The sequence below is a fragment of the Sphaeramia orbicularis genome, chromosome 19, assembly GCF_902148855.1.
Source record: "Sphaeramia orbicularis chromosome 19, fSphaOr1.1, whole genome shotgun sequence".
Taxonomy (NCBI): domain Eukaryota; kingdom Metazoa; phylum Chordata; class Actinopteri; order Kurtiformes; family Apogonidae; genus Sphaeramia; species Sphaeramia orbicularis.
Window position 1 is genome coordinate 33,189,539 of NC_043975.1, and position 22,060 is coordinate 33,211,598.

The 22,060-nt window shown below is 34.4% G+C and overlaps 1 protein-coding gene across 1 annotated transcript; it reads left to right on the top strand.

Moving 5' to 3' along the window:
- The first annotated feature begins 75 nt into the window (after positions 1-75).
- mmp25b (matrix metallopeptidase 25b) lies at positions 76-20,550 on the top strand. Its single transcript, XM_030122102.1, is given in 12 exon segments — positions 76-188; positions 307-416; positions 2,086-2,218; positions 2,333-2,477; positions 7,558-7,850; positions 7,993-8,172; positions 10,477-10,561; positions 10,820-10,902; positions 11,534-11,686; positions 16,895-17,188; positions 20,058-20,206; positions 20,209-20,550. Coding segments are annotated over 11 exon segments (1,731 nt in total). The 5' UTR covers positions 76-188; positions 307-308; the 3' UTR covers positions 20,317-20,550.
- Positions 20,551-22,060: the final 1,510 nt, after the last annotated feature.

A 22,060-nucleotide genomic window follows, 5' to 3' on the forward strand; every position in this document is an offset into this window, starting at 1 on the left:
TGTGTGCAGAGTGGATGCGCTTGTGTTGCGTTCAATGACCGGTGCGTGTTCAGAGATGCGTGGAGGCGGTGATGAGTTTTCACCCCTGAAGGCTGGACATGTTGCACTGAGGGAAGGCAGACACACAGCTGACTGATCGATGAGCCCAGCCTAGTCCCAGGAGGACCACAGAGCAGACGCAAACAACGGTGAGCTTTGTGTCATTCTTTACTTCTTTCTTTTCTATTTGGGGGCTTTGGGGAGGGGTGGAAGGAGGGTGCAGCGATTGGAGAAGTGAAAGAACCCAGTTTTGTGATACTTCCACAGAGATGGAGCGGATTTTTGCAGTGATGGGGATGGAGTTGGCTCTGATGTGGATTGTTCTGATCTTAACGGGAAGCACATCAGCTGAAGAACAACAGTACAGCAGAGCAGTGGTGAGTACAAAAGCACCAAAACATGTGGAACTACAAGTGTTGGATGTTAACATGGATCTAGAGCATTTTGTTGATCTCAAAATGACTCTATCAATGTCTTTATGGTCAACATAAAATTGGTTATTGATTAGTTTTTTTTTTGTTAAAAAAACTTATTGCAATAATTTTCCTTTTAATGTCATGTATTTTAAGGTTAAAAATGTGAGTCAAACTGAACATTTGTCAGCATACCTTTACACTAACCCTTAAAGACATTGATTTTTTTTTTTTTTTTCTGTGTTTAACTTTTTCTAATTTATTTATCATCATTTATTATGATATTGTCTTCTGCATTCCGCATTTTTCAGTGAAACTCAGGTGTTTATCTATATTTAATTTACTGATTGGAGTAAATTTAAGTAGAGCTTAAGATCATTTCAAATTTTGTTATATCAAAATGGAGAAAATTGAAACAAAATTAACTTTTTCAGCAAAATATATATTAACTGAATATAAAACAATGCGTCTACAACCACTGTCATTAATCAGATTACATGGGTTTTATTGGTGAATCAGTGTTGTTGACGATGACCGTTTCCATATTCACTGTAAATGTCCAAATGAATCAAATCTGAAAACCTTAGAAACTGCATTTTATTACTTGTTTATATGTATTGATCAAATTAATGGTTCAAAAGTGATTAGAAATTTTAGATCAGTAGATGTTTTTTTTTTTTTTGGTCACCAGTGGTCGAGCAGGTCTTTGAAGATTTTAAGACGAGTGTCACACATAGTATAATGGTATAGGGCATAGATTTGTGTTCAGACAGAAGACATCCTATGCATAATTTAGAAAGTTTTTCCATCAGTCTAAATGACTGAGGAAAATAAACAGCCCTGAATATGCATTACTTTATCAGCATACACACTATTGTAGTGAATTCATTACAATGGCTTTTTTAAAGGATAATCGCATTTCCTCAAATAAATCTATAAATGGGTCATATATTTGCGCAACACCACACGTGTGTACATCATATGTCATGTGAGCAAAAACTAAAGTTTTAGTTCTCTTTCTGAAAATCTGGAAGAGAAAAAAAATTAAGTTTCTGTATGTTGAATCTGAATGAAGGATGTTATAGAACTGGCTTTACCTGGAAATAAGCTAATCTGCTCAATGTAAAATATTATTAGTCAAAATATGAAAATGGGAGAATTATTGAAAATGGTTGGTATAGGAGAAAGGACTGTGTAGAGCATTAAATGACCTTTGTGTGAGCCTACTTTATGGTGTAAACCTCACCAAAGTCAACAGTTAAGGGGCTATGCACACCTTTTCCTGTCAACCGTGTAAAGCAGGGTGGAGCCTGGTTTCAGAAGACCTGATTTTTGCTGGTTTTGAACGATCTTACTGAACTTCTGCACCAAGTATGTAATCATTTGAAGAGAACAAATCCTGTCACCTTGCATCGACTGAAATCATGAGACAGTGTATATGTGACATGAGTGTATATTTACATTACTGAGACACTGGTATTTCACATTTTGGTTTACGGTTTTGAGGTTTTAACGGTGAAATGACAGCAACAGGATGTGTCACAAAAGGAAACTGTTTTATTTTATTGTGGTGTCAGTTGGTGTCAGTTGTTTTTGAGAAACCACAGACTAAATATCCATGTTTTCTGCCCAGGATTGGCTGAGCAGGTATGGCTACCTTCCACCTCCAGACCCACGCACAAGCAAATTACAGACAAAGGAGGGAATTGAGAAAGCCATTCGGGTCATGCAGAGATTCGGTGGTATCCCAGAGACGGGGAGGATCGGTAAGAAAATGCACTTTTTTAGACTTTAACATATCCTGCATCACATGAGATTGCAGCCATCCTGTGATTACCACTTGTGTTTCAACATAATGTATGTGGTCATTTTCCCACCAGATCAAGAAACTCTAGATCTCATGTCCAAGCCACGATGCTCTCTGCCTGATATTGTGGGGAGTGAGGACATGCTGAAGAGGAGGAGGAGGAGGAAACGATATGCTCTGTCTGGCCTTAAATGGCATAAGAAAGATCTCACATGGAGGTGTGTTTCCTGTCACATATGACTCATTACGACTGTAGATCATTCACAGCTGCTGCAGGTTTACCAGATTTCTTTTTATAGTTTTCATTATGTAGCCAGTCAAGCAGTATATTAACATTAAAAAATAATAATAGCAGGAAATGGACGGTGTAGACCAAGGGCTTAAGACTTCAGCTCCAGCGTGAAGCCAATACTGAAGTATCTTAAAGCTGTAATTATAATGTTAATAATAATCTTTATGTAGGAAGGATGTAAAGTACTTCACAAAAGAAACTGATAAAATACAAAGTAGTAACTAACACACAGAAGATAGGAGAATTTAAATGGTACATAAAAACAAAAAATAAGATAAAATTAGGATATTATCTCCAGTAAAAGCATGTTTTAAAAAAGTGGACACTCAGGCTTGCATAATAAATAATAATATAATATAATAATAATAATAATAATAATAATAATGGATTGGGTTGGATTTTTATAGCACTTTTCAAGGCACCCAAAGAGCTTTACATTATTGATTCATCATTCGTTCACTCTCACATTCATACTCTTACACTGAACTTCGCTCTAAAAACACTCAATTTTTTTTCCAGGAGTGATTCTTCTCTCATTAGTTTTATTTGTAATCTCTAATAAGTGATCTGGTCCATCCTTAATTTTTACCCCTCGGCCAACGTCAGGCTGAAGGGGTATTGTAATCGTTTTGTCCTCTGTCTGTATGTCTGTCCATTCACCGATGTAATCACATGATCTGAAGAATGCCCTGAAATATCTGCACACATTTATACTGTGGATGCATCTTGGCATGGAGCAGAAGCCTACTGAAAATAGGTGACCTTGACTTACTTTTTCAAGGTCAAATGGCAACATTTCCTTTCAACGACATAATCGCATTATCTGAAGAATGCATTGATATATCTGCACACATTTACACAAAGACAATCTAATGTAAATTATAGGACAGCAACTTTCAACAGAATTTTTCATTACATTTGGCTGAGGGGGATTAAAAATACGCAGTGCGTTATATTTTCCTCTGTACGTCGTGGGCTGTTTTCTCTGCTATATTGAGCATTAATTGACAGTTTGCCAGCCTGTCTAGTCAGACTTTTATAGTTTCTGTTTATTTAATAAAATATGTTATGTTTTCTTGACAGGCTGCTCCACTGTAGTTGTGGTTAATGGTTCCACTTATAAAATATAATAATAATAATAATAATAATAATAATATAATAATAATAAACTTTATTTGTATAGCACCTTTCATACAGAAATTGTAGCCCAAAGTGATTCACACTGATTGAAAAAATACAATAAAATACATTAAGATTTGATTATACATCAAGAAATAAAGTGAAATTTGAGAGAAAGACAATAAAATAAAATAAATAAAAAACAGCGCACATTAAAATATTTGATTATGCATAGAATTTTTGAAGTGCAAGAAATAAGATGAAATTTGAGAGAAATACAATAAAATAAAATAAAAGCAGCGCACATTAAAATATTTGATTATGCATAGAATTTTTGAAGTGCAAGAAATAAGATGAAATTTGAAATACAATAAAATAAAAAAAAACAGAAATACAATAAAACTTATGACTGTAAACTTTTTTTCACTGTAAACTTTTTTTGTTTGATGAAGTTTACTGTTGCACTGTGTCAATAACCTAGCATTTAGCATTAGCTCACCTAGGACATGGTTTCCACACATCTATATTATGGTATCATCAAGTTTCCTTCTTCAAACTAAAAATCTCAGCTGCTTATTTTGACAGTCGGTTAAAATAAAAGTGTCTTACAATCTTCACAAACTTCATCAGCTGATAGTTTACATTAATGCTCTATTAGCTTAGCTCTGTTTTTAGACAGAAAACAACCACAGTAAAACCATAAATCACCTGTTTTCTGCACTGTTTGTGTTGTCAATAGCTGCACTAAAGATCTGTTTGGAATCGTCCAAAATCGTCCAGTTTAGTCTGAACAATCAACAAACGGTAGCAAAGATAATAATATCACATAATAACTGTATACCATCATAAGCGTTGGATTCAAACTTCACAACACAACAGTGCTTTTAACTTTTATCACTTAGTCAGTTTCTTTGATTCTAAAAGTTGCTTTACAGTTCTCATCCCATCTGGTCAGTTTCTGATACTTTGCTCTAAGAACCCATGGTGTTAGTTTTCCTCACCATGGGAGGCCGACTCACTACTCCCTCTAGTGGTCACATAAATCCACTGGACTGTTTGTGTGAATAAATTCAGGTCATATCTCTACGATCCCACACATTACTGTCTTTGGCAGAACTTCCCAGCTCTTTATTCTCAGCTCTGTAATGATACTTTTATGTCAGGTTTTTTTTTTTTTTTTTTGGTCTTTACAATTTGAAAGTAGAAATACTACATGTAACTCATTTAGTCACATGGCTCAAAGTCAGTAATATAAAATATAACAGTGTCATTTCTTTATCAAAACACCTATTATTTTTTCAGATATGACTGTCATCATTGTTGTGTAAAATGATACCGAAGCAAAATCTAAATGAATGAAATATAGACTGGAGAGAACCGGAGAGAATAAGATGTACATATTTACTGGCTTAACATCACTATCCTGTGCATTGCCATAAAGCTCATAATTGTTTTGATTATAATTATTTACATTTACATTTATGCATTTGGCAGATGCTTTTTTCCAAAGCAACTTACAGGGGAAAAACCAAAATAAAAGAATAAAATGCAAGAATAGATTAAAGACATAAAGCAGCTGCACAATTAAAAACAGTGTCGTACAGAAGAATAAAAAAGCAAAATGATAGACTAAAATACAAGAATAGATTAAGAAGACATAAAACAGCTGTACAATTAAAAACAGTGAAATAAAAATACCAAGTAAAACAACACAATAAACATAATAATACATTTAAAATAGTATAATCAGAACTACAGCACTGTCAAAGTAAAAGAAAAATAAGATCGAACTCATCAGATGTCAGCACAAAGGGAATAGGCCCTGGTGTAGTAGATCATTAAGAACAGAGCACTGACTATGGGTGAATATTTCTTTGCACCATGAATTTCATTAAAGACAAAGACTTTAGGTCCCAACAACTGTTTTAGGGTTAAAAGATTAAAGAGGAACTTAGTTTTTGGGGAAGTGTGGCAATTTTCCTACTTACTCCTACTTCCTACTAAGAGAACAGGCTTTTTTTGTGCTTCAGTTGAGTAAATCAGCTTGATTTACATCATCTGATTCTCGACATGAAACAGCCCAAGAAGTTGTGTAAAATCCAAATCCTATTGTTTTTTTGGTCTACATATTCCACCAATAAGAAAAATTACATTGATAATAATTATTGCTCTGTTAAAATCTGTTACAATGAAATTGATCATAAATCAGATTACTATAGCGTATGCACATATATTTTTTTTGGTTACCGTTGATTAATCAGTTGATTTTTATTCTTTTTTTATTTTTTATTTTTTGACAAATCAATGAATTGCTTGCTCTATAAAATAACAGAAAATGGTGAAAATGTTGACTAATGTTTTCAAAAGTTCGAGATGACATCCCCCAGTGAGTTGTGTACTATGAGATTTAGTTTTAATGTAAGTAATGTAATCAGGTTTAATTAATGTTTTTTTAATTATATATTTGTATTGGAGCTATTTTGTCTTTGTGAATTGGTGAACTGCATCGCTGGTGGAATAATCCTTACAAGAAAAGAATGTTCTGTACTTGCCAAAAGAGAAGTAAATAGGGTTGAACCTCTACAAGCCAGTTATTCAATTTAATGGTAAAGAAGAGAAAACGTAAAATCAAGGAAATCTAAGAGACTGAAGGATTTTGTATTATTATTATTATTATTATTATTATTATTATTATTATTGTCATTATTATTATTATTATTATTATTATTATTATTATTATTATTTTTTTTTTTTTTTTTTTTTTTTTTTTATTATTATTATTATATACACTGGGTTACAAAAAATGTTTTTTGCAAGTCATCTAGGTTTTTTCAACTGAATTAGGACCATTTTGCACCGCTAAATCCAAAAATGACATCTGTTTTTCTCAATCAGGTCAGGTTTTTTTGCTAATTTGATTTTGAAAAATTTGGTCTTCTCACAAAATTGATTACATTTTTGTGACTTTATCAGTTGATTTTTTATATAGTTCTCACCCAAAATAGGTTTTAAGAGAAAAAAAAATCATTTTCTAACAGGATTCCTGTTAGGTACAATGGTGTATTCACCGCAGATGTAGCAGAATACGTCAGGCTTATTTTTGCAAGATCTTCTACTCGAAGCCATTTCATTCACCTGTAATATTGAAAAAAACATTAATCATAAATTGGCAAAAGTAAAATCTTCAGAACTCGTTTATTACGAGAAATATGAAAGAATTTTGTATCATATGATGCTGAAAATGCCCATAAATGTAAGCAAAAATGTTAAAAAGCCAATATGTAGCATAGTTCAGAAAGTTGACCTGATTGAGCAAAATTAATGTGATTTTTGGATTCAGCACACCAAAATTATCCTAAATCAGCTCAAAAAACTTAAACAATAAATTTGTTGTTGACCAGTGTTATTATTATTATTATTATTATTATTATACAACTTAAAATCATAGAGCTAAAGCAAGAGAGCAATTACAGGGGGAAAATCTAACCTAAACTTCGTTAAGACAAACACTAATAAGTCACAAAACTTTGGGCTTGGTTTTACTTTAATGACTGTCCTCTTCTTTATATGGGCTGTATACATTAGCTGAAGTCATGTAAAATTGAGGACAGGGCAAGATAAACTTGTTTCTTCCTACTCCTATTTGGACATAAAGTGTTGTTAAAGAGCCACAATGAACTAGTTTGTACATTGTGTGACATGTTTTCTTTTTTGGTAAACATATTTCCTTCAGTATATTGGAGTGTTCTGTTTAAACTGGTGATTTCTTTTTGCCTTTTGTTCACCTTCATCTTTTATTCTTACTTACATTTGAAATAATGTCTATCCTTATCATCATCACCATCATCATCATCATCATCATTAATACAGTTTCCTCTGGTCTGCAGTGTCCACAGCTACCCATACTCCTCCATCTCCAGCTCCATGGTGGACAACATCCTGAAACACGCCTTCAAAGCCTGGAGTGATGAGGCCCCCTTGACTTTTCGTCGGGTGGCAACTGACAGCGGGGGGGTGAACACCGGAGGCGACATCAGAGTGTCTTTTGCCCGCTTGTTGCATGACGACGGCTACCCTTTTGACGGACAGGGTGGCACCCTGGCCCACGCGTTCTTCCCCAGCGGGGGCGATATCGCGGGTGACACACACTTTGATGATCATGAGATCTGGACCTTTAGAGGTATTGTATGATTGGACAGATGATAGATGGGTAATCACTAACCCTAACCTGTTAGTTAATTCATCCATGCTTGTATTTGCTGACTAGTCAATAACATCTAATCTCCATTTTCTGTTCATGTGATCCACCAACACTTCCTCAGGTGACAGCAGCACCACTGACTTGTTCACAGTGGCGGTGCATGAGTTCGGCCATGCGCTGGGCCTGTCTCATTCGTCCACTGATCCGTCCATCATGAGGCCATATTACCAGGGTCCCGTGGGGGACGTATACAACTTCCGGCTGTCCCTCGACGACCGCCAAGCCATTCAGCAGCTTTACGGTCAGTGGCCTGGTTTCATGTTCACTGTATGACACAGTGTCAAACATGCGGCCCGGGGGCCAAAACCGGCCCACCAAAGGGTCCATCTGGCCCCTGGGATGAATTTATGAAATGCAAAAATGACACTGAAGATATTAACAGTCAAGAATGTTAAACTCATTTTAGGTCAATTTAATCTAAAGTGGGTCAGATCAGTAAAACACTATCATAATAATTTATAAATAATGAAAACTGCACATTTTTGTCTTTGTTTTAGTGAAAAAAAAGTAAAATTACACAAACATGGTTACATTTACAGACTAGCCTTTTACAAAAAATGTGAATAATCTAAAAAAATATCAACAACCTGAAATATCTTAGGAGAAGTATGTAGAATTTTACCAATATTCTGCCTGTTACTAAATGTTGTGTGTATTTGTAGATTCACTGTGATCTGTATGTTGTTTAAATGATAAACTAAGGCATATATTGTTAAAATTGCACTTATTTTTCTTGGGAATTTTCAGGTTGTTCATATTTGTTCATGTAATGTTCAAGTACAGTTTGTAGATGTAAACATTTTCATTATGGAATTTGACTTTTTTCACTCAAAAAACATAGAGAAAATTTTGGAGATGACATTATTTAGAAGTTCTTATCCTATTATTTATATATTTTACTGGTCCGGCCCACTGTATATCACATTAGGCTGAATTGGCCCCTGAACTAAAATGAGTTTGACACCCCTGCTCTATGATAATATGATGTGGTTTTCTTGAAATCTGCATCTGACCAGGCTGTATTGTGAAAAATATGGTCACTAATTATTTAATCAAGTGATTATTTTATTAAGTAGATTTAACTTTATGAAAAGGTTAACCCATTAGGACCCAAACCTTCACTGGTGACCTAAACCATCCACTGATCTAAACTGTTTAATACCTGTTAATCCATTAATTCAATCAATACATGTAAATAATTGGTGTAAAATACAGTTTGTCATCTTTTCATGGTCATCAGATATTACCCATTCAAAGGCTCCGTAGTGAACGTAGAAACACCGTCATCTTCTACAGCATTGATTCACCAGTAAAACCCATGGAGTTGGATCAATGACAGTGAATGGACACACTGGGTTTATGTTCAGTTAATCATATATTTGCTGAAAAAAGTTACTTTTCCTTCAGTTTTCTGCATTTTGGTATAATAACCTTTGAATTAACTCATGAACATTTAAAATAGATATAAGAAAATACATGATTTACAGTGAAAAATTCAAACTACAGAGGATAATGTTATCATAAATGGCGATAAACCACTTAAGAAAGGTTAACAAGTTAGAAAAATTCATTTGGGAACTGAGACAAAAGTAGCTCTGGGTCTTTATGGGTTAATCAAATGTGCTCTCAACTGATAGATTTAGTTAGATGTATTAAATGTTTTATAAAAATCCAGTAGCAATCCCCTGGATAATTTTACCTCTCCTAAAACTCCAAAACAGATGAAAATAATAAATAAAATTAATAACAATGATACATTTTATTTGTATGTAACTTTTTATAGTAGTATAGTGATGTGCTTTACATAAAAGCAACATATAAAACAGAAGAATAAAAAAATTATTAATAATGCACTAATGTACAATATACAATTACTCAGTTCAATTCCATTCAGTTTTGCATTGCAGCAAGGCAATTCTATTTAATTTTATTCATTTTTCACACAAAAAAACAACTAAAAATGCAGTTAATTCTTAGTTTTTAAAGAATCATCCAGTAAAGACAGTCAACTGTAGTGGAATGATCTTACATAAACAAATGCAAAATTGGGAGGTAAAATCAAAATTGTTGAAGCCAATTATGTTAAAATTAGTAAAATAAAAGAATTTCCATTTCATTTTCCACATGAAAGTCCACTCCATTGGTTCACATTCAGTATATAAATTATTTAAATACATTTATTTCATATTTACTCATGTTGAATCTAGCTATAGTATATTTTATTAATGGAAGGTTACATTTATTTATTCATTTGAAGTCATTCTCAACAGGTTTTTAAAGTGTACGGTTAAAATAGGCATCTGTGTCATTTGGCAGGTGTGCATCACATTGCCATCCTACTACTACTTTTGGGTTTTTTTTATAGTTGTTTGCGTAGGTTATTTCACTGAACTGCTTCCTCTCATGTCTTTTTGAGACAATGTGTGCATCCTGTTTCAGACTCCCTGGCTGCTCAGAATAATGTGGGTTGCTTTCTTCTTCTGGTGCTGTCATCAGCTTTCATCACCTCTTCAACTTTGTGTCCTGTCACTATATTTTCTTCTAGGTGTGAAGGATGGCAGGCCGAGTGGCGGTGTTGATCCTGATCTCCCACGCCTGCCCAGTCCGCCTCCTCCGAGACCGACACAAATGTGAGTTAAACCAGAGGAAACGTCAAAATAAAAAAACCCCACTGTAGCATCCATTCAGGGGAAATAAAACACTCATATTGCAGCTATGCACTGTAAGTGGTGCATCAGTGCACAGAGTTATACAGTAGATGGAGATAAAGCCCTTCTGATCAATACAATGTGACTGTTGGCTCTATTGCATCACCTTGTGGACTTTTATCAAACTACACCTTTTTTACTCAAATTTGAAAAAACATCTCTGATTTTTCTCTGGTTCAGGCCTAACCCACCTTTCAACGGTCGATGTCAGGGAGGCTTTGACGCAGTGGCCAACATCAGAGGAGAAGTCTTCTTTTTCCAGGGTAAAGAACACAACAGAATATTCACACTCACATCACACTCTCCTTTCTCTCTTTGACATTAACCCTTTCATGCATAGTGGTCACTACAGCGGACAGTTATTCTACAGCTGTTCTCTTGTATATTCATGGGTTTTGTTGTTTTAGTTCCATATCAGTCAACACAGTGGACACTTTTGCATCCTGTAACTTTGCTTTTCTTGATAAACCTGATATGCAGTGAGATGTTTGAGTGTAAATCAATTGCTGATTGTAATTAGCATTTTGTCTTTAACAAAATGGTTTTTTTTTTATATATTATCTCCATGAAGTGAGTAATAACTAGTATTAGAGTATGTTTAAATATGAGAAAACATCAGATTAGCAGCATTAAAAGTGTTTTTATTTCATAGTTTTCACACAGTAGATCAGTAAATACACGTTTCTTGGTTTCAAAAATTAAATGTATCGTATCCATCTGAGTGGACATTTTTGCAATTCCATGAAAAATAAGTTCATATAAAAATGTTAATCACACCGGGGGTTTTTCATGCCTAAAAAAGAATAAAAACAGGGAGGAAAAATTGTGATTAAGGTTCTCATAATTCATGCATGAAAGGGTTAAAAGTCAGATTTTCGCTATTTTACTTGAAAGGTGTGAACTTCTGGAGGACGAAACGGGACGGCTCGCTGATCTCCCTCAATCCAGCTCTGGTCAGAAACTTCTGGATCGGCCTTCCTTCGGGATCAATCAAGATCGACGCCGTGTACGAGAGAAAGAGCGACAGCACCATCATCTTCTTTAGTGGTAAGAAAAAAACACCCTGCATAGCTGCGGTTTGTATCTAATTTTGGCTAAAATCATTCATAGCCAGGGTAGGAGGTGTGAAAATGACTTTTACAATAAACTACGTCATAGTAATAATAATAAAACAAAAACTTTTAGACAAAAATAGAGGTGAAAATAAGCTTCCTACATGTTGGGCAATGATTTTAGAAACTATATTCACTTTAATTTCCACAATTGGATCTTTAATACCAAACATCCAATTTAATTTTTAATACCAGACATGGCTGAAGGGGATGTATTCTTGACTCAAGTAGAAATAAAGACATTCTGGTATAAGTAAACATTAATCTTACTACATTTATATTTCTAATGGCTGTTTCTGTGCAGTTAAGGTGATCTGATCCTTCATTAATAAACCAGAAAAAACAATCTAACTACAAAAAAATAGATATAATTCAAACAAAAAATAAAAGAAGTATTTTATGTATTCAGAGCAGACAAAGTGAAAACAGGAGGCTCAGAGATAATTCAATGATTACAACTGCAAACAGCGCCACCATTAGGCCAAACTGTAACAAAATGAAGCTCAGATAAAAATTTGGAGAAACTGACACAAAAAGAGAAGTGATACAAACCAAAACGTAGAATAACTGTAGCAATAAATAACGAGAAAAGAGGAACAAAACAATAAAAGCACGAAAATCAAAGACAAGGACGATATAAAAATAAAACGAGCTGATGTCACAAGAGTAAAAGAAAATAATTGTGAAGAGAACCAAAAATAGTGGTAGATGACTGAGTAAAAGTAATGTAATGTAACTATAGTCAGTAGTAAATAAGAACAATAAACAATAGTTAAAGGATAAATGAAAGAAAATATTAAAATGACATGAAAGTGAGTCTAAAGTGACATTATCATTTTTAGATTTGAGCTCCACCAGAGGACTGAAGATAAAAACTGCACTCATGAATTATTTGGGTGTTTGTACTCTTGAGTTATGAATATCTAATGTTACTTTATGCGGATGATTTGAAAGATGTTATGTTTTTTTTTTGTTTTTGTTTTTTTTTACATAGATAAGACATTCCTCCTTTTTGACCATTTGTTAAGTAGATGATACATAGATTTCCAACCCAAAGTAAGAAAAACACTTCAAAAAAATGAAGCTGTCAAATATAAAATGTACTATGACCTGTGTGTCATTGTACGCTGTATCCAACATCGTTCATGTTTTCTTTCATTTGTAAATAAACATCCCTTCTTCTCAGTCTGGCCTGTAACTTATTCAAGAAAAAGTCAGGACTGGAGTGGAGTAATTTGAGCTGAAATAATGAATTAACTGCAGTGTTTTGGGTTTTTTTCAAGAATCATCATGTCACAATTATTTCCAAACATCCTAATAAATGTTCAACAGTAAGTGAATGAGTGTGAGTCAAGACAGTGTCAAAAGAATGATCAAATTATTATTATCAAAAGGGACTGAGATTTGTGGCTCACTTTGCATTAGTGGAAAATGGACCGAGTCTGTTTGTAATATGACTGATGGAGTTTGACTTCTGATTGGGAATTATTGCACAGAAATGAGCCCATAAAGACCCAAACCTCCACCGTTAACCAAAAGCATCTACTGATCGAAACTGTTTAATACCTGTTGATCCACTAATCCTATCAATACATGTAAATAATTGACGTAAAATGCAGTTTGTCATCTTTTCATGGTCATCAGATATGACCCATTTGGACGTTCAGAGGCTCCGTAGTGAACATGGAAACACCGTCATCTTCTACAACATTGATTCACCAGTTAAACCCACAAAGCTGGATCAATGACAGTGGATGGACACACTGGGTTTATGTTCAGTTAATGATAGATTTGCTGAAAAAAGTCCCTTTTTCTTCAGTTTTCTGCATTTTGATATAATAACCCTTGAATTAACTCATAAACATTTAAAATAAATATCAGAAAATACATGATTTACAGTGAAAAAGTCAAACTATAGAGGATAATATTATAATAAATGGCGATAAACCACTCAAGAAAGGTTAACTAGTGAGAAAAATTCATTTGGAAACTGACACAAAAGTAGCTCTGGGTCTTTATGGGTTAATCAAATGTGCTTTCAACTGATAGATTTAGTTAGATGTATTAAATGTTTCATAAAAATCCATCCCCTGGATAATTTTACCTTTACTAAAACTCCAAAACAGATGAAAACTAGAAGCATTGTACCCCCCCCCCCCCACCAAAATTTAATCATTTGTTCCTTGTGCCAGTATCAACATTTCCTGAAATTTTCATCCAAATCCATCCATAACCTTTTGAGTTATCTTGCACACAAACAGACAGACAAACAGACAGACAAACAAACCAACGCCGACAAAAACATAACCCCACGTTGGCGGAGGTAATAATAAATAAAATTAACTCTAATGATACATTTAATGTGTATGGAATTTCTGTTTTGATATAATAACCTTTGAATTAACTCTGAGTTTTCATGAATAACTAAATCAAATATAGGTAATTAAATATAGGAAAATACATGATTTACAGTGGAAAAATGCAAAATATAGAGGCTAATATTAAAATGAATAGTAATAAATCACTTAAAATAGGCTAAATAAAGAGAAAAATTCATCTTGGAACTGCTATAAAACTAGCACTGGGTCTTTATGGGTTAATATTAATAAGATGTAACAATACAATAGAAAACAAACTATACAAAAAAGAGAATTAAACGACATCAATAACACAGCATTGATTACTTACCTTAATAACTTCATCACTCACAAACATTCAAAGGTACAGACAGCTGTTTTATTAAGTATACCTGCTATGTAAACATGTATATTCATGAACTATATTTACAGAAGAATTAAATTTGGATTTATATATTTATTTGACATGAATATAACAACATACGTTATGAATAAGTACCAGATGCACTGTATTTAGTGTGTGTTAAATGCTGTCCTGCACCTGTCCACGGGAGGTTTTATGGGAAAAATTAACCCAAGAAAGCACAGACAGGTAATAATAATAACACAGTCTATGAGAAACGATCATATTGAGAATAGCTTTGTCTCAACCACAATTTAACACCTATGAACCTGTTCCTACCAGCTGAAAATGAATGAGTATATTTCATCAATAGTGTTTTTACTCTATAAATTTGGGCTCAAAAAAAAAAAAAAAGGAACACCTGTGAGATTGATGTAGAAGTGTCAGAATCATTATTAAATGTACTGTTTCAGAGTAAATGCAGCTAGAATACAGCCAAAGAATCTTCACCTCCACCAGGATGGATACTTTTGAACATAAACTGAATATATTGATTAAAATACTGGTTTCTGGCACCACAATATCCATCTATTTTGATAGCAGGTGTTTTGAGTCCTAAATACATAGTTTTGAAGTGAGAAGGAATGTACTGTATATTTTAAAAATTAGCTGCATTGCTTTATTGATGTCAGACCAGTAGTTTTATGCCCTGACAGTCCCAGAATAGTGGTACTGATGGGCTAGCTGTCGATTGTCCAGTTATGATTGTTACAATAAAAAATTCAATTAAAAAAAAAAAAAACTTTGGAGAAAAAAAAAATTCATTTAATCAAAGAAAACTTGCACGCATATAAAATATAACATAACGTGGATTTGCTAAAACACAAAATGTATGTAAACTTAGTTATCAAAAAATGATTCCAACTATAGTAGTAGGGATTTTTGGACACCCATACATTTGTGATATATTTTATTAAGAATCGCTTTTAAGTCATCGAACCGTGACAAGTATTGTTCCATTCTCCAAACCCTCATGTTCTGTTCCATCGAGGCAGAAACTGGATGTTTCAGCAAGATAATGACACATCCAGGGCATGGCATGTCGAAACTGTCAAGAATTTAGTTACTTTTCTTATTAACAGTAGACAATAAGAATTCATTTGCATTTGTGTCTATTTGATGCAGCCACAAAAAAAAAAAAAAAAAATCCATAAATATTTCATGATAATATTTGAGATATTTAAGAGTGTCTTTTTTCCACTACTGTATAATAAGGACTACTTTCTCTCTCCATTGTCCAGAATGTCCTTACGGTTTTCTCATTCCATAATATCCACAAATGGATAAAGACAAAGATAAAACTTTACTGATCCCATCATGGGAAATTTAACAGTTTACAGCAGCAATATGCATCACAGTGCAAAAGAAAGGCAGGTAGAAATAAACGCTCTTAAAAGTATAAAAATGTTTGTATGACATTTAAAGATATTAGCATATTTACATAGTGATCATAAATGAAGGATCATCTTTTTATCAGGGTTCGTACAGGTGCTTGAAATCCTTGAAAATGCTTGAATTTCAATGTTGTGTTTTCAAGGTTTGAAAAGTGCTTGAATTTTAGTTGAAGTGCTTAAAAGTGCTCGCAATTCTAACTCTTTGATGTAAATTATTCATTTATTTTTAATATTATCTCTGCCAAATTAGATGCTAAGTCAAAGCTACTTACAGAGAGATGATACATTTTGAAAAATACAACTTTATAAAAAAAATATAAAATAAAATTGCCGAGTGTTCTCAGGTCGACTCAGGTACATTTTTATCTTAATTTTTGCCTCAGTGCAAGTGTGTCTGAAAAACCAAGTGGCTTCCCTTTTTTTTAGATAAAACCTTGTGTTGTTCTTTAATTTCTAAACTTTTTGTTTTATGAAACATAATTTTAGATGTTTATGTAGCTGGGATAGACTCCAAGTGATCCCTGTGACCCTAGTGAGGATAAAGCGGGTTCAGAAAATGAATGAAGAATGAATAATTTTAGATGTTTTTAACATAATACAATGTACATCATTGTGATAAAAAAGTGAGGAAAAAAAAATCATGCGTATATGTATTCCTATAGATATGCATTTTACCCCAGTGTTAAGGTGCTAAGCTGGAAAAAAAATTGAAAATGATCGTTAAAAGTGCATGAAAAGTGCTTGAATTTGACCTTGAAAATGTGTACGAACCCTGTTTTATGTATTTTCACCTTATACATCAAAGTTCAGCTCTGTTTTTTATGTTGGGAAAGAGAACAATGATGCAAAGTAAAAATAATGTCAGTTCCACTTACGTTTAAAGCTAAAGTAACAATTTTAGTAATACAAATTTAAATATTGGGATAAAAGTAAATTAAACCCTACTTCAGCGTAGTAGTTATGTATTATTCTCATTTGTTATTCTCCAGGCTCTCAGTACTGGATGTTCAAGGACACAGTGGCCATGAGCGGCTACCCACGGCCTCTGTCCGACTGGGGCATGATCTCAAAGAGCGGGGCCCCGGTAGACCGAGTGGACGCCGCCTTCATCTGGGACCACAACGGTAAGACCTACCTGTTCAGCGGAGGGGAGTTCTGGAGGTTTGACGAGAGCCGTAAAGACCAGCAGGTGACGCGGCGGCTGGATCCCGGTTACCCACGAGACAACAGTCTGTGGAAAGGTGTGCCCTCTGACATGGATGACGTCATCAGCTGGGGAGAAGGTGAGATTTAGATCAGAAACATGCCGATGTCGTGAGTAGACAGGTAAACAAGACCGCGGAGAGGTTATCTCAGGGAACTGGCATCAGAAACACATATCTGACGAATGTGTTGTCAGTGATGTATAAATAAAAACCGATCAGTGTTGAGATTAGAAATTTTAAAGAACGTAAATCAACCGTGTAGAATGTATTAAAGGCGACTGTCAGCCTGATTAGAGAAAATGGTATCGTAGAGTAGAAACTAGTCAACACATATTAGTTATTGTTTTGCAGAGAAAAAATACAAGAAACAAACTTAAATTGTTTGTTTTCATGTTTAAATTATAAAAAAGAAAACCAGAGCAAAAATAAGAACAAATAAAAAAATTGATTAATTTTCAATATACATTATGAGTTAAAAAAAAAAGAAAAAAGAGAGAATCAAAAGAAAAATCAGAGTATGAATAAATGAACATGTTATTTTTCATGCAATTTTTGTTTTGCAGAGAGAAAATACACAGTAAGAAACTTCTTAATATTTTTTTTTTTGTTCATGTAAAAAAAGAAGAAAAGAAAGAAAAAGAAAATCGGAATTCAAATACATTATGAAATTCTTAGTTTACATCATAAATTTCGAAAAAGAAAAATAAATAAGCAAAAATAAAGGAAAAATAAGGAGAAAACCGAAAGAAGAATAAATAAATAGACATAAGTATTTAATTATGTTTGTTTTGCAAAGAAATACACAGGAGACAGGAGACTTTTTCTTAGTTCGTACTATGACTTAAAAAAAGAAAAGAAATAAGACTAAAAAGAAGGTAAAAGAAACATGAAAAAAAATGAGAACATGAATAAATAAATCACAATATTCCATGTGTTCTATTATGCTCTTTTAATCATTAGCAGTTATGGCTAAAAAAAAAAAATAATCAGGGTCACAGAAATATTTATTTTTGACCTGTGGCCACAAAAATCTTTTCATTTCACCCTTTTTCACCTTTATCACATTTAAGACGATCTGTTAAACCGTTAGTGAGACACTGTTCTATGCAAGAGAGTAGGTTTGATTGTGACACTGGTGGGGACACAAAAGTGCTCCACGGCAGCACTCCTGAAAGGCAGGGTTGGGCAAATTACTTTTAAAAAGTAATTAGTTATAGTTTCTAGTTACTTTCCCAAAAAAGTAATTGGATTAGTAACAGAATCACTCCTTCATAAATGTAATTAGTTACCAGGGAAAGTAATTATTGCGTTACTTTTTAGAAAACCTTCAAATATGTAAAAGGAAACTGATTTTTGAGTGTGATTCACAGGCCAGTTTCATAGAGCAGAACAGCAGACAGGTAGAATACCATAACTGTGGTGAGGCTGGGGTCCACCAGGGCCCTTTTCTACCACATAAATTTATACCTGCATTTATAGGAAGAAATGCTCCTCCACTAATCCCTCATCTCCTTTTTTCAGTCGTTTATATCTCCTCCTCCCTGATACAGCAGTAAATGTCTTCAGTCTAGTCAGTCGGACTCTCACTGATAACTCCTCCCCTAAATTAGCTGCACACGTAGCTGTGTTCAAGTGAATGGGGTGTGGTGCGGACAACTCAAACTCGCAGATGTCATTAATTGTTCACGTAAAGGCAGCGTGGACAACTCAGACTCATGTGGCACACAGGTGAAGCATGAAGGCGAACGTCACAGCTCTCGTGCCTGGCTGAGCGAGTCAGGTCAGATAACAGCTGGTAGATATCAGTGCATTGGAACGTGCCACATTTCACTGCCGGTAATGGTAACGGCGTTGTAATGTTTCAAATAGTAATTCATTAGAATACCCGTTACTGGAAAATAACGGTGTTAGTAACGCCGCTATGTTTAACGCTGTTATTCCCAACACTGCTGAAAGGTGATGTTGTTTTGCATTTGCAATCATAATTACACATCATGTAGAGCTGATCAAACAAGCAAACAATCATAGTCAGAAAAACAAATCAGTAATTGACACAATAATACATATCTGAATATATAAGAGAATACAAGAATTTAATACATTCTGCAAAGTTATGCTCATGACTAACATATCCATCATTATTTAATCTCACCTGTGAATTTACAGCCTCTCCTCCTCTACCTCCTCCAGCCTCTTCTCTAGCTCCTCCAGCCTCTTCTCTAGCTCCTCCAGGTTCTCCTCCTCTAGCTGCCCAGCCTCTTCTCTAGCTCCTCCAGGTTCTCCTCCTCTAGCTCCTCCAGCCTCTTCTCTAGCTCCTCCAGGTTCTCCTCCTCTAGCTCCTCCAGCCTCTTCTCTAGCTCCTCCAGGTTCCCTCCTCTAGCTCCTCCAGCCTCTTCTCTAGCTCCTCCAGGTTCTCCTCCTCTAGCTCCTCCAGCCTCTTCTCTAGCTCCTCCAGGTTCTCCTCTCAGCTCTCCAGCCTCTTCTCTAGCTCCTCCAGGTTCTCCTCCCTACCTCCTCCAGCCTCTTCTCTACTCTCTTTCACCTGACATAAATATGTTGATGCATAACATGAACAGATTAGGGATACCATGATCATAGAGTTTGGTGGTACAGTTATTACCTGAGCAAAAAAGGCTTTTACCTTCAATTATTACCTGTCATTTATTCTCCAAAAATATGGATTAAAATCACATCTAGAATCACATCTAAAATCTGAGGTTTTATTGTATTTTTCCCACAGATTTTCTTTGTGTTTTTTAAACTGCTCTCTTCCATAGAAACCATGAAAATAATAAGTAAAAATAACTTTTAAAAGTGTACCTGTTTGGCATTAAATATTGTCTTTTATTTAATTCAAGATTCATGATGTAAAGTTGAAAAATAAATTGATAAAAAAAAAAAAAAAAAAAAGAATTCTAACAGTGCTGCTGCTGCTGCTGGTCTTCAGGTGATACCTACTTCTTCAAGGACAACCTCTACTGGGTGCTGAAGAGGGGAGGACTGGACCTGGAAGAGGTCACTCCTAAATCCATTGCTGTGGATTGGCTCAGATGTCCTGTTCCTGAATCCACCCCAGCTCCAAAGAACCCAAAAAGCCTGGCGGCGACTGCACCTGCTCCTTAACGGATTCATGTGGGTTTGTGAAGAGCGGCTGGTTCCTCCTGATCTGCAGTCTGATACTTAGTCTGAGTCTGGAACTCGCCTGAAGTGTATGAAGATGGGATTACAGCTTTATTTTCTGCACTTTTATTTTTTCTCCTTTTGGTTTATTTGTTTGGCACTTATCTTAACTCATAAAGACCCAGTCATACTTTTTATCAGTTCCCAAAGATTTTTCTCTATATCTAACCTTTCTTAAGTGATTTATTGCCATTTGTTGTAATATTATTCTCTTTATTTGAAGATTTTTCAGTGTAAATCATGTATTTTCCCATATTTAATTCACTGATCATGTAGATGTTCATAAAAACTCAGAGTAAATTCAAAGGTTATTATATCAAATCAGAAAAATTAGGGAAAAGTTACTTTTTCAGAAAAAATATCATTGGCTAAACATAAAACCATCTACTGTCATTGATCCAACTCTATGGGCTTTACTGGTGAATCAATGTTGTAGAAGATGACGTGTTTCCAGTTCACTACAGAGCCTCTGAACATCCAAATGGGTCATATCTGATGACCATGAAAAGATGACAAACTGTTTTTCACACCTATTATTTACATGTCTTGATAGGATTAGTGGATCAACAGTAATTTAACATTTTAGTTCAACAGATGCTTTTGGTCGGTGTGTGTTTGGGTCTTTATGGGTTAGATGAGCTCATGCAACAATAGCTTTTTTTTGTATTTATTGGAAGTTGCTGATGGGATTCTATTTTTTACCTTTTTACCATTATTTTTACCTTTACACATGCACTTTCTTATATTCCATTCTTTTATATCTCTGTAGATTAAATTTCACACCTTTTATTTTTATGTTGAACTCAGTTTACATTAGCCCCTTTCCCACCAACATTTCCAGAAACTTTTATTTTCCTGGGTAAAAGAACTTCAGAATTCTTGGAAATGTATTCAAGTCATTGACTCCAAGTGCCACTGAATTTCTTTGATATTTGTCTAATTATCCAGAAACAGATTATTGCAATGCATTTACAGGAGTGAACTGAATAAGCTCAAAAGTACAAATGATCAAAACACAAATAAAGTGAAGTTTGTAGGAACTGAATAAACCAGTTTGCAGCTGTACACTGGCTTAAACATTGTGGGTGTTGATCACTACAAGTGTTTTCCACCAGTGTTCTTCAGCACCCTTGAGAATTGCCAGGAATCTGAAAATCCTAGCCCCCTTTTAGGAGCTTTTCTGGTAAAATTTGGAGTCAAAAGTTTTTTGTTTTTTTTTTTTACCCAGGCAGAAACATTCCCAATTTTTTCCTCAAAAATCCCAGGTAAAGTTTAAGTTCCTGCTTTGGAAAAGAGGCTAACATCAAAGAGGCCTTTATCTTCTCAGGATGTGCCACTGATAATACGTAAAGTTAATTATTAAATCTTTCAAAGTCCATTAAAAGTTATTGACAAAAGCTACATTTAGTTAATATTTATTCAGTATTGTAAGTATGGGAGTGTTTAAGTGAGTTGCGGTGACTGTATTTCTGTGTGAAATACTTGTACGTCAAAAAGCACAATGAGGAACAAATGCATCCTGACAGCCATCAGTTATAAGGAAGTAAGGTCACTGAGATGCACACCCTCTTTAGTAAGTCGGCTTTTGGCAGGCGATGGTTTGTAAATTATGTGTCAAGTTCTCAAGAACTGCTCTCATAGTGTTGGCCCAAGTTTAATCAAAGTGCCACAACAGGGATGAAATCTGATGCAGTTTCACAATGCTAGTCCATAAACAGAGCAGTGTCCACAACAGTCTGTTTAACTATTTGTGGTATGTGTTAGGAAATA